A 17,655-nucleotide genomic window follows, 5' to 3' on the forward strand; every position below is an offset into this window, starting at 1 on the left:
TATTTACAGTTATTGTACTACATTTAATCAATATTGATTTGGTTTTGTTTTTAATAGATGGAAGATTTGTAATAAAGAAGAACATGAAGTTAAAAACCCAAAGGGGTTATCCCCACCCAACAACAAATGAAAACCAAAAGAAAATTATGAACAAAATATTTAAAGGTAGGGTCATTGTTTAGTCCTTGTCAGTGTAATGCTAATTTGTAGACAAACTTTTTAAGAAATACACAATAAAAGTCACCTATGTGGATATAGGTTACATTAATTAAGTGTTATTAAAAGGTTCCTCTTGTCTTGTCATAACAAAATTATACTTCAAATTGGACAATTTTCCCGATAAAAACAACTTAACATTTCTGGGATATGTGTCTTTTACTGAAGTTCGTACATGGTAGTTCTTTTGTAATTATAACAAAATAAACAACTTTATGCTTGGGTTATATATTATCATTTTTTTTTTTTTTTAATAATTCATTCAAATTTCATATAATCCTAAAATAACATTTATAAGATGAAATCTTCAAAAATAATCTAATGATTTCTAGATATCTTTTATAATCACTCTACCTACTAGAGGTTATACCTTTTCTCCCTGCTGCAAGTCTTGCGACCAAGTCCCGTCAGATTTTGACTAAGCGTCAGATTTTGAAAAATGCCCGGTTCAATGACTTCATTGGTCACAAATCAACACTTGAATTGAGTTCCCCAGACTAAACCAATGTGGCTACGTCCAAGCCAGGGCAAGTTTTTGTGTTGCAACCTCCAGATTGGCAAACCCTTGTACTTAAAGAGAAGGTAATCGTTTGGTAATTACTCAAAACAAATATTAACTTAAAACTGACTTGGTAACGAGCATTGGAGAGCTGTTGATAGTATAAAACATTGTGGGAAACGACTCCCTCTACAGTATTGTAGTTTTGAGAAAGAGGTAATTTCTCACTAAAATAATCAATTGAGCTAGAAGTTACTAGAAGTCTTTTATTCCTATCTGAAAGCATTTGCCTTGCAACTTCGATGACCGATTGAGCCCAAATTTTCACAGGCTTGTTATTTTATGCACATGGTGGGATACACCAAGTGAGAAGACTGGTCTTTGACAATTACCAAATGTGTACCTTCCCTTTAAGTGCCATACACATTCATTCAGAATTGTGTACGGGTGTTCACCATCTCTTACAAAACTATGGAAATGCTTGCCCCGAACCATGTGAAGTAGCAACTGTCTCTCGTCTGAGAGATTACAAATGTTAAGGCTTGCCCTGAACCATGTGACTTAAGAACTGTCTCTAATGTTAAGGGGTTTGGGTACTTTTTGTTGGACACAAAACACCGTAATTACTAGTATCGGTATTTACCAATACTAGTAAACACGCTGTACATGCTCAAATTATTTTTCGTCTTCTGAGATGAACATTATTTTTGTGACATTGTTTTGCTCATTTCTAAAATTACTACAGCACCTCAGCAAGTAACATTATAAGTAAAACTTTCTACCAGCATTATCATCAAACCGTGTCAGATTTAATGTAAATCTGTGACATTGTTTTTTCTGTCGTACAAAAAGTACCCAAATCCTTTAAGGAATTCAAATTTGTGCTTGTGATTATGCAAGTCACTGTACAGGACATTATTCAAATAATTTGAAAAAATGAAAGTGAATAATTTGAGGTATTTTCATATATACAATTCTTACTAGCATGATTAGAGGCAGAGGATTGTCTAATGCTGGGATGACGTTAAATGATCGCCGTTCTTTTGTCCCGTTGTTTGCTGCGGATTTTAGTTCTAGCTTTGAAGGCTTGCGAGTTATAATGATGCTGTGGGAAAAATAAAAAAATAAAAATAAATCAATTACAAACTAATTAAAATGTAAGGAAGGATTGTCTCTAAAGCCGTCAAAATATTAGTGTTAAACTAGGGATCAATGTCATTGAGCTGCTTAGCGGCCGAATTTGTGCTTTCGGTGCAATTTCCATTTCATAGTGCTGCCCTCGGGCAATTTTTCTCCTTTTGTAAAGAATGTTTAATTAATCTTTTATTTTGTATGATTTGAACATATTTTAAAATTGTAAATTCTTAATGCAATTCGGCCGTTTGACCGCGATTTTTGAATGTTTTTACATAAACCATAAACCATAACCATAAGCACACGAAAAGGCATGGTCCCAAATCCCTTTTCCACTGGCTAACTGAACACCCACATGTTTAGATTCTGATAAGATTGGTGTTCCAGGTTTCATGCAAAGAGTGTGTGGTTTGGGGCAACCTCGCTACCATGGGCAGCGCGCCGTATCACCCGCTAGCTCTGCGTACGCCTCTAACCCCATGGAGGGAAATTCCGATCCGTGTCTTTGATTGGCATCATATACGCGCAAAATACGAAATGACGTGCGTCTTCAAAAAGCTCTATACGCCGAAACGCGTGCATATGAGATGTACGTATTCACGTTTTTTGTCACGCAACACTGAACACCAAGGCAAGTTTATGACTTTTATTACACACATCGCATCCAGCGTGTGCGTGACTAGCGCCCAACACAGAACGGATCAACCACAGGACTAATTGTAATATCCCTTATATTTGGATATTTTGGAGTTACACTTCCAGGGGTTATGATCGAGCAAGGCATGCTGGGAAAAAATGGCGCGGCGAGATCGATCACCCCTGGGAACGAGGTTGGGTTTTGGGTTCAGTACCATATATCCATCAATATGAAACTTTCACTGGCTTTGTCAGGGCTCAATTTTTACACTAGACCACAGGCCCTAGGCCAGTGATTTTAATGTAGGGCCCCGAAGCTCATTACCGGACTGTCCTGCAGTCTAGCGTTTTTCTATTGAATAAATGAAACCTCACTGATGTTTAGATTCTGATAAGATTGGTATGCCTAGCCTCATGCTAACAGTGTGTGATTTTGGAGTGCAGCACCAAATCCACCCTTGAAAAAGGTTGAAACTGCAAACTATAAACTGCCCTTAACCAAAAAAAGGGAATCTACATAAACAAAAAAACTTACTCTTTCTATTCTGTTGGCTTTCTTCGGTGCCCCAGGCCCAGATACGATGATGGGCGCCCCTAGACCAAAGATATCCCTTAGCAGTAGATTCTCTTGTAGGTGGATATTGGTCCCTGAACCTAGAGACTCACGGAATGCCCCGTACTGTCGCTTCTTCACCCAGCCGTCTAATTCTAGAATCTCTGGCCCAAACTTGATAATCTCATGCGGGATGTCGTTTTCCTAAATAAAAAACAGAGTTTCAAGACATTTAAGACAAATTTTAAGGGATACAGAAAAGGATCATTTACACAATTGTGACACTCGTGCCTAAAGAAGTATATTTTGAAGCATTTTATTCAGCAATTTTGTTGTTGTTGATAAGTAGATGGTCTTGATAAAACCAAAGTTGTGTACTGTACCAGTCTTTTCAGTATTCATGCAAGCACAGGGCATGGCATTTGGTACTTTGAAAAAGTAGGAACATTTTGTTGGGTGCAAGGAACGACCAACAGGTACACATAATGTGTAGGCTCAACAGACTTTTCCGGCTATTGAATCACTTCTAATCTTCCTATGGGCATAAAAATAGTAGAAAAAACATCACGCCTTATGCATGACACAAGTGTGTATACGCCTGCAACCGTGGACTGTTGACCTGCAACCTATTGTCCCTCTTTTGTTTATTCAACAGTTCCCATTGGTTTCCTGAACCATGGACCCTATTGTCCTTTTTTTGTTATAGGTTAATAATAACATAAAATTTATGAGGCGCACAGTATCTGGAATGGTACCATTCAAAGGCGCCGGATGCTAGCAAGCAGATAAATTAAACAGATAAGTTTTGAGGTTGTGTTTGAATGTAGATAGATCAGGTGTGTCCCTCAGCTCGTCTGGCAAGAAATTCTAGAGACGAGGTGCGCAGCTGGTAAAGGCATGGTCTCTGTAAATTGCCAGACGAGTTTTGGGAACATAGAATACATGTGATGATGATGACGATCTAAGGCCTGATCTGATGTTACGTTGTTGTAGAAGATCTGTAATGTAGCAAGGTGCTAACCCATGGAGGGCCTTGAATGTGAGAAGCAAGATTTTGAATTGTATTCTATGTTTACCAGGAAGCCAGTGGAGATTATATAAAATGGGTGTTATGTGCTCGGAAGATTTGGTCCAGTATAGACTGCTGCAATTTTAAACCTTTACTCTTTTGATTATCACGTCAAAGTCATGGTCAGGGAGCTAGATGTTAAGCTCACCTCAATCGTTCTGATGATATCTCTGAAGCTAGACCGTTGCTGACGTCTGTCTTTCTTAGCTCTGTATTTATTGCTGTCTGTTGCTAAGCCTCGTAGACTAACCAATAACTCCTCAACATTCTCCATGTCGAAGTCCTACAGGGAAAAGAAGCGATCATTATATTAATAGTGGCTTCTTATATAGCGTGTGTATCTGTCACTCAGTGACACTCAAGGCGCTTTAACATACAGTATTTTGAGTCCCCAATCTGATCCCCCTTGTTGTCAATGATTGAGTTAACGTACTTCATTCTGCTCCCTGGCTAACTCATAAAGCATAGCAATGGCCTTTCTCCTTAAACTACATTACTTCATGGGGAATCGTTTTTAACAATCTGTTATAACATCAACACTATGTAACTCTATGGTTTTATTCCCCACTCTGATTCACCTTGTTGTCGACGATTGAGTTAACGTACTTCATTCTGCTCTCTGGCTAACTCATAAAGCATAGCAATTGTCATTTTCTAAAACTACATTACTTCATGGAGAATTTTTTCAAACAATGTGTTACAATATCAAGGTTCTAATACTCTATGGTTTAAGTCCCCAATCTGATTCCCCTTGTTGTCAATGATTGAGTTAACGTACTTCATTCTGCTCCCTGGCTAACTCATAAAGCATAGCAATGGACTCTCCCGCCTCGATCCTCAGGCTGACATCATCGCTGTGTAGGAGACTAGGAAGTTTACTTAAATGGCTGGAAAAGAAAACAAAAAAAAAACAATGATTAAACTCTTCCAGACTTTAGATATAAACCCTAACCTTATTAGGGATGTGATGGGCTATTGAAAAAAAACCCTGAAATATGAGCGCAAAGCGCGAAAAACTTGTGAGCGCAAAGCAGGAAAACTTGTGAGCTCAAAACGTGTAAGCTTGCGAGCGCAAAAGCTTGCAGGTCTGAAGCCTGCTTACATACATTTATAAACACAGAGAAATCACATTATATGAATAGTGTTTTCGTTGTGAATCCGGTGATAGTTTTGTTTGACCCAAAATTTATTACAAATTCTTCAGTCAGTTTCCCATGTGGTTTATTACTGTGATATTTGAAATAGAAAGTTGCATCCCTCTCCTGCTGCTCCCAAGGTAGTATCGTCAATTTGAGTCAGTGACCGAATGAAAACTGTAGTAGATGCACTTAAAATGTTCCAGAATGTGGAAAGCAAAATCTTGAAAAGCATCCATAAACTGACAATTTCATTTTAAGAAGCCTGAGGTAGATTTCAGAAAAAGTTATGAAGAGATAAGACTAGTTTTATCTCCTCGAGTTACTCGTTCTTACCTGGGACTACCCTTAAGTTTTCAATATCTCCTAGGATTAGTCCTAAATTCGGACTAGTCCCAAGTTAGTACTAGTCCCAAGTTGGTACTAGTCCCAAGTCCTAAGCTAGGATAGTCCTAACTTAGGAAGTTAGAATTAGTCCTAAGTTAGGTATAGTCCTAAGTTCTTTGTAAAATCGACCCCTGTTGTTTCAGAATTCTTCAAAACGTCTTGTTTTTTGGTCACCCCTTCTTGTCTGACTTACCTATCCACAAGTTTTGAAACACGGGATGGTGGTGTGATAGATAGTAACAGGGTCCATGCAGACAGTGCCGCGCAATGCAGCGCCGAGACGGCTGGGCTGTGCGAGGGCGCTGTGCCATCTCCCTTTAGATACGATAATCTAAATACTTCTTCCAGGGCATCCATGCTCTCCTGCACAGTCTGGATATAAATTCAAAGCATAAAAGTTAGACAAATTTATCCAATATTTTTGAAATCCACCAAGGGTGAGCGTTATCAACAAAAGTGCCCATGTTTTAATATGAGTCTATTAGTGCTAAAGTGGGGCCAGGTTTCCAAACTGTTCCTGTTATGGGGCCATGGAATAAGGTGAATGGTCTTTTGACTGTGCTTTTTTCTGTGACACTTTGATACTCTTCATCTGTGTCTCAGATCAATGCACAGTGGGAATTATTTGATTTATTCTGGTGGAAATCTGTGCTGGGCGGCAAAATGTATTTTGCTCAGAGTGCCCAGCATTGCCCACCGTGGCTACAACACTGGTTGTAAGGATACTTGCAAATACAAATTGTCGCATGATAGTGAATAAACAGGGATCACATTTTTACACTGGACCGCAGGCCTGAGGCCAGTGGTTTTAAGTGTCGAGGCCAGTATGAATGAACAAGTCCGGTGGTCTTGTGTTTTTCAATCGTATGAAAACAATACCTCACAGTGTTTTACATTTTGAACAGAAACAAATCACTGTTCAAATTTTGACTTTTGAGTCAGAAAAATACCTTTCAATTTCATCGAGTAATGAAGTATACTTAACACCCACGACGACAGATGAGATCAATCTTTTCTTACAGATGTTTTAGTGCATTTGAATGCATGTTGTAAAGACTTTTTGTTCTCATTTTCATTCTGGTCTTTTACAAAGATTTCTTGTCCAGTAAACATTTTGAGCTACAAACCCTGTAGTCTTGTGGACATTGCTCCCAAATTTGAGCCCTGTAGTATGGGTTTTAAGGCATTACATTGTGAGGTATCAATTCAGTTTGCAACAACACCATCAGTAGAAATAAACAGCAAAACAAGTTCTCAAAGAACAAATCTACACGGCAAAGTAGATAGTCGCACTTGGTGTTACCACAAAGTGAACACACATTGATAGTGAACACCTCAAATTTTGAGCGAACTAGATTTTCTTTTCAATTGTGAGCTTCATCAACAACGTTAACAAAGTTCAACTCAGTTACACAACCTCATAAATCAGAACTTATTATGTTCAGTACAAGAATAGTACAAGCCATTTGAAAGTCAAAAAGAAATTTCTTTTGTTGTCTTAAAGGACAACTTTGAATTGATTCCTTTCTCAAACTTGTATTTCGATGGGACAAGCTACCCTTGCATACCTCGTAATCTTCCGCAGCTAGGAAACACCCAAGCCCAAGAAATAAGGCACACTGGAGTAAGAAGAAAACAAAAAGGAACAAGAAATTATACATTGAACATCATAATGATATTAACCAAATAGGGGGACTACCAACACTAGGGGCTATATATGGTAGAGCGTCAAAATAAAAAACATGTTGCCTTGGATCGGTTGAGTTGGTCTTTGAAAAGCGTTTGTAACCGTTTGTTATAAAATGCATATGGTTAGAAAGATGTTTTAAAAGTAGAATACAATGATCCACACACATTTGCCTCGAAATTGTGTGGTTGTCCTTTTACTTTGCGAACTAACACGGTCGGCCATTTATGGGAGTCAAAAATTTGGCTCCCATAAATGGCCGACCATGTTTATCGACGAGGTAAAAGAAAAACCATGCAATTTCGAGTGATACTTGTGTGGATCATTATATTCTACTTTTAAAATATCTCTCTAATCATTGCATTTTTATAACAAGCGGTTACAAACGCTTTTCAAAGATCAACTCGACCGATCCAAAACAACGTGTTCCTTTAAGTTGGAGGTTGAAGGTTCAAGTCCCGCTCTGGTAATTTTTTCTTGGTTCAACCCTTTATTATTTCAAAGTTACCCGGTCACTTTCCCTTGTGGGTTAATACTTGAACTTTATGATGATAACAAGGATAGGTTTAGTAGAGATGAACTCATTGTTAAGGCCAGGATTAAGTCATCACCAAAGCAAATTAGCTGTATATTGCACCACAGCACCTTGTTAACCATGGTGCTATGTAAATGGAGTAGGTCTCATAATTCAAAAGCAGTCCCCAGACCTGGCAGGAAAATACTCTATGTTAGAAGCGCTATATTAGAAACCACTATGATTATGATATTTATTGTTATTATTATTTGTGCCTGTCTTAAGAACTCAATACCACTATTAAACTGTTTCCATTTTGATAGTTTTCTTGGTTGTTCTTTTGGACAAGTTTCGGTTCCATTAAGAAGTTCCTGTTGCTTATATTATGTAGGTTTTTGAATTCTTTAGTGAACTAAATACTATTTCTCAACGCACACTTGCTCTGCCCTTTGGTGAAGCCGTCTTGTCGGACAGGGTCGCCTTGAGGATAGGTCGTAGGTCATTGAAGATGCCTTCACTGTCATCACCGGCACCCAACTGAATCAATAGTAGGGTACCAACACTGGCAGCCAATGCCTGCTCGTCACCCTTTCCTGAAAAACCATTAAAGCATAAATACATGTTGTAGAGATCAATACAAGGAAATAGCAAGTAAATTCACCCCGACTGTAAGGATTTCCCGTTAGTTTTTGAAAAGATTTTGACACCTTTTGTAGATCAAACTTTTGGCCATGACATGAATCCCTACTCACTGCGAGTAAAGATGTGTTTAATATAATTTACCTGTAGAAGTTTCAGCTTAAATAATCGTCAAATTCTTGAGGGGAAAAAAAGGTAAAAACACAGACCTATGATTTCACTATCTCAATGGTTTTCAGGGGAGTCAAGTAAATACCAGTACTGGTAAATACATTGCTTAATTTATTTTCGTCTCCCGAGACGAAAACTATTTTTGAGACATTGTTTTACTCATTTCTCAAAAACTAAAGCACCCCAGCTAGTAATATTTTCAGGGAAGCTTTCTATCATCATTATCTTTAAACCGACATTCTGTTTTGTGTCATACAAAAAGTACCCAAACCATTTAAGGGCATGTTATAGGTAGCTTTCCCTCCCCCCCCCCCCCCCCAGTCAGCCCTGGGTCTCCCTATGTCATCAAACTGGTGACTTATTTCCACTGCCGGCATAATTCACAAACAAAAGTGTTTGGTCATTTATTAAGCAATGGTCAAGATTCACTCGAGTAACGCCAAGGTAGCTAATCACAGTGTTCTCCCTCAACAGTGGTCCGCTGGCCCAATGCCAGTTAAAACACCCGAAGACCAGTCAAAAGCCTCACCAAGTTGTCCTACTGGCAAGTTTAGTCTTGAACAGCATTCCGAATTCATTTGAAGTATTGACTTGTGAAGCTGGTGGACTGATAAAAAGATGCGCTAACTGGTCCTGCTGGCCAGTCACCCAAAATGTTTGTGGTAAAACCCCGACTCGAGTGCACCGTTAATGCAGGCACGGAACTACACGGAGGCCATGGAGGACATGGCCTGTGTTGCCCCCAGGCCTTGGTGCCCTTCAAAACTTTCCCATTGACTTTAAGATTATCCAATGGGAGTCCACTTCGCAAAATGAAAATGGCCTTGCCCTCTCAACATGTTCAAAAATGAAGATCCAGGCCTGGTGGGCCAACCCCACCCTACCTACATGTACACCACCATCTACCTGAGAAAACATGTCAATAACCCTTCACAGCTCTTACCTTTTTTGATGCAGCGTTCCATACAGTCCGCGATGGTTATTTTCCTCTCCGATATAAAGTCAGTCAGAACTTTCTGTGTCAGACATTTCTTCAGTCCATCCAAACATTTCTGACGTCCGTTTACACTGTTATTAACAACAAGAAAATCAAACCAAGAGTTTTAGGGGTTAAATATTTTTTTGACAGAAAATCCAACAGAAACTATTGGAAAAACAAAAGCATTTTTCTTATTAAACAATAATGAGTGCGTTTACCTTTTCTGGGTGGTTCCATCAATGTACTCCTTGATCTTGTCTTCCAAGAGTTCCTGAGCGTCGGACTCATCAGCACGGACATTATCAGCCGCCTCAAAACCTAGCACAAGAAAACAAAAGCAACACAAACAATAAACAACTACACTCAGACCTGGCTAAACAGCAAAGGGAAACCAAAATTGAGCACTGCTACAGAGCAGCCAACTTTTGCATCTTGTGGTGTGTCATGGCTGGCTCTGGTGTCTGATCAGCAGAGTGAGGGTTCGAATCCCGGTCGTGACACTTGATATGCAAAATTGGGGAGGTAGTGTTTCTGCTCTACCGGCGATTGCCTCCATGCCCCCTGGTCATTGCCTTAAGGCCCTTGTAATGCTCCAGTAGAAATTAACAATGTCCTCATCGGGTGCCCTTTACTAAGAAGAAAATAAATGCCTTGGTGCCCTTGCCATTTCAAAAACCAAAGCATACAGGTCTGAAATACCTTCCTCGATGATGCTATCTGGTTCTGAAAGATGACTGCTGGTCATGCTCCCTGTCTCCTCTGTGTCTCCTTCACTACTGTCCCCACATCGGGCACCACCTTTTAAAACAAAATAAATTACGTTCAATGGAATATAAGGAAAGCTCATGAGATTCAGCTTTGAATGAATAAATTTAGGTGCTAATTGTTTTAAGTAACATAATTCAATAATTGTTAAAACCCTAGGCCTTTGTATGTTTATTTTTTGTGTTTTTGCTATTGTTCTGTACGGTCAAGGACCCCAACAGAAATGAGTCAAAGTTATTGGCTTTTTGGGGCTATCCTTGGATAATGTTGTTTAAACTATTTTCATTACTATCCTCCTCTTATATGTGATTGTGCAATGTTCTTGTAGTTGTACTTGTTGAGCTTTATCAAAATAAATTCAGCTAAAAAGTTTGATTAAATGAAATCTATTTATTTTACGGCACACAGCAGTTGGCTGCCACAACTTTCCACTACTTTCACGAACAACTTTTCAACTCCACTTTTAAATGTTAAGTCTGATTATGGGATAGCTTTCAGTATGGCACTACCACTTTTTCACTCATTTTTACAAAAAGGGATATCTCATTGAGGTAAATTAGAATACTATTTCATATCGAATGAAATAGTGATTTTGTACCATTTGTCTGATGTTGTCATTATGACTTCTTTGGTTTCACAAAATGGGATTCAGAGCGTTTGAATTTTTTGATGTACAATTTTAGATGGATTTCCTTTTAAATAAAAAAATCCTTGCAGAGTGCAGACCAAAAAAAAGTTTGGAAAAGTTTCCGTATGGCGCCACCACTTTTCCATTTGATATGAAATAATGATAAAAAAATTATAGTATCTAATTTACCTCAATGAGATATCAATTTTTGTAAAACTGAGTGATAAAGTGGTGGCGCCGTACGGAAAGCTATCCAAAAGTTTTAAATAGAAAGATAGGCCTACTCTCATTCACACTCTCAGTTCACACTCAGTCTCAAATGTTTTTCAAATTTTGAACGAGAAAATTAATCCCAGTTTAAGAAGTTATAAGAAAATGTTGGCTACTCGTGTGTGGACTCTTCAAAGAGAGTACTACACAATCGGTCAAGTAGTGTTTCCTAAATTTGATAGCCGGCGGTTGCCGGCAAAAAAACAATTTTGAAACAACAATGAGTGACCAACACCAAGACCAAGTCATCAATCAATATTCAATCAGTAAACTATTAAAATTAAATGTTATGATTCAAAACTAAACCATGATTTAGAGACAACGCAAGATGTGACAACATATCTAGACGTTTAATAACGTTAACGTCTTGTTGTTGACAAGTAAACGTTATAAATCAATACAAAATTCCAAACGTATGGTGACTAAACAATATGCACACGTGAAAATGCGCGCGCCAATAATGTTGAGTATGTTCTTGAAATTCCATCGTCAAGACTTACCCTTTTTCTTCACTTTACGACGCGGCATCTCACTAGAAACTGCCTAGTATTATCTTGAAAAGACCTTATCTCAGGATATAAGTAGATTTTGTATATTCCAAGAGTTTTTACTACGAAAATATGTCTTAAAAATAAGCATTTGTTTGGGTGTTGTTGCTTGTCGTAGACTCATATTGTGTTTTGACCATATGCGGCCTTTATGCGGACCGCGTATGAATGTACGTACACAAAACACATCATGTGGATCATGCATTCGTGACGTCATTAAATGTTTTGCCTTTGACCTTACCCCATACCTTGCATTCCCATTTAATTCCCTGTGAAGTGAGCGCTTTGCAATGGGAGTGGTTTTCCGTTTTTAGGTACGGGGTAAAACATAACACGGTATTTCGCAATAAAGTGTAGAATACGTGCGATCGGCAAACAAGCTATTTTGAGAACCTGCTTGCGTCACCATTTTTTTTCTTTCGCCTCCTAATTATTTTGAGCCGTCACGAGTAATTTTTGGTTCGTTTCAAGAGTAGCTCCATATTTAAAGTTCAATATTAATAGAAAACGCCGGCCGCCCGCGCCCGAGACAGGAATTAATGATTGTAAGGGGGCTCCCGTAGCTATTTCTACCTCCATGCCGTAACTAAGGGGACATGCACCCGCCCGTTCCCGCCCCCCCCCCCCCCCACCCTCCCCCAGCGCCTGCATTTTTTTTCTGTAGGCCATATCTACGTCAAAATTGCCATCCTCAAAAAAATTCCGATGTTTCTTTAAGGATTACCTTTCTTGAAACGATTTGATTTGGGGGGGGGGGCGGTGGCGGCCGGCTGTACATGAAAATTGCCACCGCCGTAGTGTTTTTCAATGCATTGGGGAGACATTATTTTTATTTTCATGTACATAACTTGTTTTTGCACACAATGTGACCCTTTGCACCCCCCCCCCCAGATTCTGTGCTGTATGTGTCCCCCCCCCCCCCTTCCCGACCCGTGTGAATCTGTCAATCCCACCATGGAAGAATACATTTATTCCTCCATGATCCCACATAAGCGTCTGTGTACGTTTGGTGATGGCAATAAAAACACGTGTAGTACAGAGCAGCTTTGTAAAGTAATGCTTTTTTTTTTACATTGTATATCTCGAAAAATCGGTTTGGAAGGCGCTCACTTTTTTATCCCCAAAACTTCTAGGATTATAGGGATTTAGTCATAATTCGATCTTCCCTAGGCGTGCGTGGACATCGTTCCGGAATCCTCGATTGACGTCACGAACAGCGCCCTCTCGGGTCGGGTTTATTTTCAAATTTGTAAATAACATGGAAACTATTTTATTTTAAACCTTAGTTAATTGTTTATTCATATTCCACTCGTCAAAACACATATTTTCGTGACAAAAGCTTTATTTTGACAAAATACCACTTCCAGGTGACTTTAAAAAAAACGACCACATTTTGAATATAAGTTTTCATGGTATTGTATACACCTAGTACAATGTATACAGAATTAAAACAATCCCCGAAGGTGTTGTGTGAAGAAGTTTCGTGATAGCGCCCTCTTTTGACTAACTTTCCTTCAGGTATTGAACGCGACATTCATCGGTCTATAATATTGCGATGTTTTTTCATTTACACCCATAGAGCTATGACTAGAGCGCTAACGTGCTCTGCGTTTTGAAGCCACCCTGGGCGCAGACATGTTTGATGTGTTGCGTGAATTCGGAATTTTAAGAGAACACACATTGCCGCGATTATTTTACATTCTGCGTGTGCGTATCACTGATCTGTCAGTGGTGCGTATACGTACGCAACTGTCCACTCGCGTACGTCCGCGCTACGAAAACAGTAACTTCGACTTGGTTGCCGTACTAAAAAAAGGTAAACGCGCCTTTTAATCATGACGCACATGACGCTCGCAGTTTGTGATGCGCTTATCAGCAGATTGTGCGTTCACATTTACTGCATTTTTTGCTTCGATGGCACATAACAAAGAACAGACGCACGATCATGCAAATAGCCGTACAAAATTTCAAGCTATTGTAATGGTTTGTACATAAACATGGATGCGCCCACACGGTTTCAAAACCTTGGTGCGTGTATAACCATGGAGGAAGTCCTCCATGGTATAACGGGGTGTTAGCGCTCAAGTCAATATATACAGCTCTATGCTTAAACCGAATCATAGCCCTATAATACAAAGAACTCAAATCTTACCTGCAACAGGCCACTAATTTCAACAGATTCACATTCCATGCTGGCGGCATACATTTTTCTGCGGTGGGTTTTTGTCGTCATATATTCTTCACAAATCCGTAATTTTCGTGAAATAATGCAGCTGCCATCGTTAAAAAATTCCCGTTTTGATCGTTTTCTCACAGTGTTGTGTGCTGCCGTGCGCGCGTACGCGTACACTCACACGATCGCGTGCAAGACGCAAGATGCCAGCAAGACGCACGAATTCTTTGCCACCGTATCTTGACTGCACAGCGTTAACACACAAACGCAACGCAAGTTTGCACGTCGTACGTCTTGCATCTTGCGTACACACGGCAGACTGTGAGAATACGAACAAAAATTAATGTGAATTTCTTGAGCTACACTATTTCGTGAAAATGAATCTGTTGAATTAGTGGTTTCTTGCAGGTAAGATGTTATGAAGCTTTGAAAAATTTCCGCTCCAGAAATGGACCCTGATATCCAGGACGTCACTGTAGTATAAAACGAAACAACAAGTGTAAGGCCGCCAGGGCTAGCCTAATCATATCAGAACATACCACTTGCTTACTTATGAAATGTTGGCCGGTTCTGTTTCTGTATTAAAGGCAGTGGACACTATTGGTAATTACTCAAAATAATTATCATCATAAAACCTTACTTGATTACAAGTAATAATGGGGAGAGGTTGATGGTATAAAACATTGTGAGAAACAGCTCCCCCTGAAGTGACGTAGTTTTCGAGAAAGAAGTAATTTTCCACGAATTTGATTTCGAGACCTCAAGTTTAGAATTTGAGGTCTCGAAATCAAGCATCAGAAAGCACACAACTTTGTGACACAAGGTTTTTTGTTTTCATTATTATCTCGCAAATTCGACGACCGATTGAGCTAAAATTGTCACAGGTTTGTTATTTTATGCATAATGTTGAGATACACCAACTGTGAGTACTAGTCTTTGACAATTACCGATATATTGTCCACTGTCTTTAAAGCAATACCCAGCCTTTGTTTTTGTGGTTGCAGGCTTTTGGTGGTGATGTCTTGCCTCGCCTTACATGGGGATGTACCTCTGGGACTCCCCGTTCGCATCCCACCAGAGAGACACTATTAGACCATGGGATGGGTATTGAAAAGGGGCCTATTTGGGGGGTTTCGTGGTCCCCATCTCCGGACCGCATCAAATTTGACGCACAAGGGTTTTCAATGGTACTGAATCCGAATTTGGTTGTTGCTAAGCTCTAAAACTGCACAGTTCGTGAACAGACCAATGTTTGGGTCATTTTAGGTCAAAAACAGTATTTTTTGACAACCTCTGTAATCACTGGGACTATTGACCAATCGTTCACGGCAGTGAAAGAACCTTTTCCAAGTGTTTAATGTGAACGAAGTAAATTTTCCCCTTTTCTGTCGGATTACATGCAAAGGCCTACAACAAAAAAACATGATTTTTATTCATTGAACCTCAAGTTCAAGTTGCCATTTGTTTTTCGTTGCTAAGATGTGCGTGTGTTAAATTTTGTATTATCACACGCGCGGCCGAGTTATGGGACGCAGACGCACTATTTTGTTCGTATTTCCACTCGCGCTTGTGTGATAACTAATCTTTATAGACCTTTCTTTTGTTGATAAACAAACCGCCTTGGTTGGCATGGTCGGCCGAATGTTAGTAAATCATTAAATCGTAAAAACAGATGTTTTAACAAAATTCAACATTTTCTTCAAACTTTCAATTAAATAAAATACCTCTCATAATTAGTTGTTTTGTTTTAAACAAAATGAACAAAATGTGGTTCATTGTTACAAAAAAATATCGATCTTTTCTTGATTTGCACATATGGCTTTCCATAGTTTTCCAATCTGGGTGGCAAAAACTCGGGCTGTGACGTTGCAAAAGAAAGGTCTATAATTTTGTCGAACGAGCCTGTTAATCGGCATCCTTTTATTCAGGGGTTTGAAGAATTACACTGTATGTTATAACGGTACAGTGTGGGAACGAAACACGATAATGCTTCGAATGCCGTCACCCACATCGCAGGCTTCCGAGGATTTTTAGATCACTATTTGTCGCCGTAATTGTTTCTTTTCGGGATACGGTTCAGGATTTTCGCCAAGCAACATAAGAAATGGATGTTCTGTATTTTATTTCATACCTACATACAAAAATCGCGTGGTCCAAAAGTGGGGGTTCCGGCTTTGAACAGTTCTAGCGATCATCCCATGGTCTATAATAATTATGTGAATTGGGTTTTCAGTCCCTATCTTGACTGCATGGGTTTTGTCTGTGGAATAATTTCTTCATCATGTTCTCTTCTTCACGTTTGGCTCTAATTAGATCAATAGCACATCATTCTGTCGTCTTCATAAGTCGGGCTCGGGTATGGCTTCCCCTTGCAGCACGGCTGCAAGAAATTGTTGATCTTCCAAGATGCAATTGGGCTCTAGCTGGTGTTATTTGAAAGATTCCCCCGAAGATTCTGAAAAATGTCAGTCTAGGCCTACACACAGTGTGCAAACAATATTAGCTTTAGCATGATATCACTCGTGAATGAGCTGATTATGTACACAAAAAATAATAATTTGAAGGACCCTGTCGTCCACTTTCAGGAGATGAAGTTTTACTTGGACATTCACGGGGAGTCGCTTGGTCATTGGAATCGCGTGATCTTTGAGAGGGTCGATATGGGTGGACTGATCAACAGACGGCGGTCAATAGCCTGGTCTCCAAGGCCGGCCCCGCTCGTTGTCTCAAAAGATAACACTTAGCCCCCAATCACATTGTTTTTTGTTTGTTTTTCCATTTAGTATAAAATCATCAAACTTCAAAATTAGTGGTTTCTGTGCCTCTGCTACAGTGGCGTGGAAGGGCCCAAGATCATCAGTTTAATTACTAGTGACTAAACTATAAAGTTGTTCGTTGAATATTTAGGGCAGAAAAAACCCGAGTGAAAACCATTGTGAATGGCCTTTGAAAACAATCTGGTTCATTGCTCTTCTGAGTGTTTGGATTTGTATTATTTGCCATGCAATGTAATTTTTGGGACGGGTGGTGGTGTACGGGTCACAACCAATATTTCGAGGGGGCGGGGAATCGACTATTGAATTGACTGTTCTGTACGTGCCTCAACTGAAGGGGCGAGAGGAAAAATCGCCCAGCTCGGCCTTGGAGGGCCGACCTTGTCTGGGGATACCGGATGGGGTGACCGGTGAAATCCATCGATTTTGCTGCTATGTTTGTTGCTATACATAGCCTATAATAATGGGATGTTTTCGTCAAGAGCCTTTAATAGGCACACACGGACGGGCAGAGGAAAAAGTACATCCAACTTTTTAAAACTCCTTCTATTATACGAAAAATAAATTATGATTCATCCTTTCTCGCGCATGTTTGTTCATCAGGGATAATAATAATATTGTTAAAAATCGTTCGATTTCGCTGCATGTCTTGTTCTTTGAGGAGGGCCATAAGCACAAAAACCTGCTTAGCCCAGGAAAATCTTGCTAAGCAAAAAAACCCAAGCCATCACAAGTTTACATTATTGCAACCGGTGCCCCACTAATTTTTTGCTTAGCAGAGAATTTTGTGCATGGCTCAGTGACCCGCCAAACTTTACTTTTGACACGAACTGTATGGCGGTCAGTATGTGCGCACACGCGCAGACGATCGACATCA

The 17,655-nt window shown here is 39.5% G+C and overlaps 1 protein-coding gene across 1 annotated transcript; it reads right to left on the bottom strand.

Moving 5' to 3' along the window:
- Positions 1-1,086: 1,086 nt before the first annotated feature.
- LOC117307280 (interferon-related developmental regulator 1-like) lies at positions 1,087-11,962 on the bottom strand. Its single transcript, XM_033791995.1, has 11 exons — positions 11,784-11,962; positions 10,320-10,418; positions 9,839-9,938; positions 9,585-9,709; positions 8,267-8,424; positions 7,199-7,249; positions 5,824-6,002; positions 4,886-4,994; positions 4,256-4,390; positions 3,021-3,242; positions 1,087-1,820 (listed from the first exon to the last, which is right to left on the bottom strand). Exons 1-11 carry the CDS (start codon positions 11,809-11,811, stop codon positions 1,740-1,742), a joined length of 1,287 nt encoding a protein of 428 aa, XP_033647886.1. The 5' UTR covers positions 11,812-11,962; the 3' UTR covers positions 1,087-1,739.
- Positions 11,963-17,655: the final 5,693 nt, after the last annotated feature.

The sequence above is a fragment of the Asterias rubens genome, chromosome 2 (genome assembly GCF_902459465.1).
Source record: "Asterias rubens chromosome 2, eAstRub1.3, whole genome shotgun sequence".
In the NCBI taxonomy this organism is placed as follows: domain Eukaryota; kingdom Metazoa; phylum Echinodermata; class Asteroidea; order Forcipulatida; family Asteriidae; genus Asterias; species Asterias rubens.

Coding starts and splice junctions, on each gene's coding strand:
- LOC117307280 (XM_033791995.1), bottom strand. CDS start 11,811: ATGCCGCGTCGTAAAGTGAAGAAAAAGG. Junction 4,391..4,885: donor TAGCCAGGGAGCAGAATGAA/GTACGTTAACTC, acceptor TTTTCCCTGTAG/GACTTCGACATGGAGAATGT. Junction 3,243..4,255: donor ATATCATCAGAACGATTGAG/GTGAGCTTAACA, acceptor TTTTTTATTTAG/GAAAACGACATCCCGCATGA.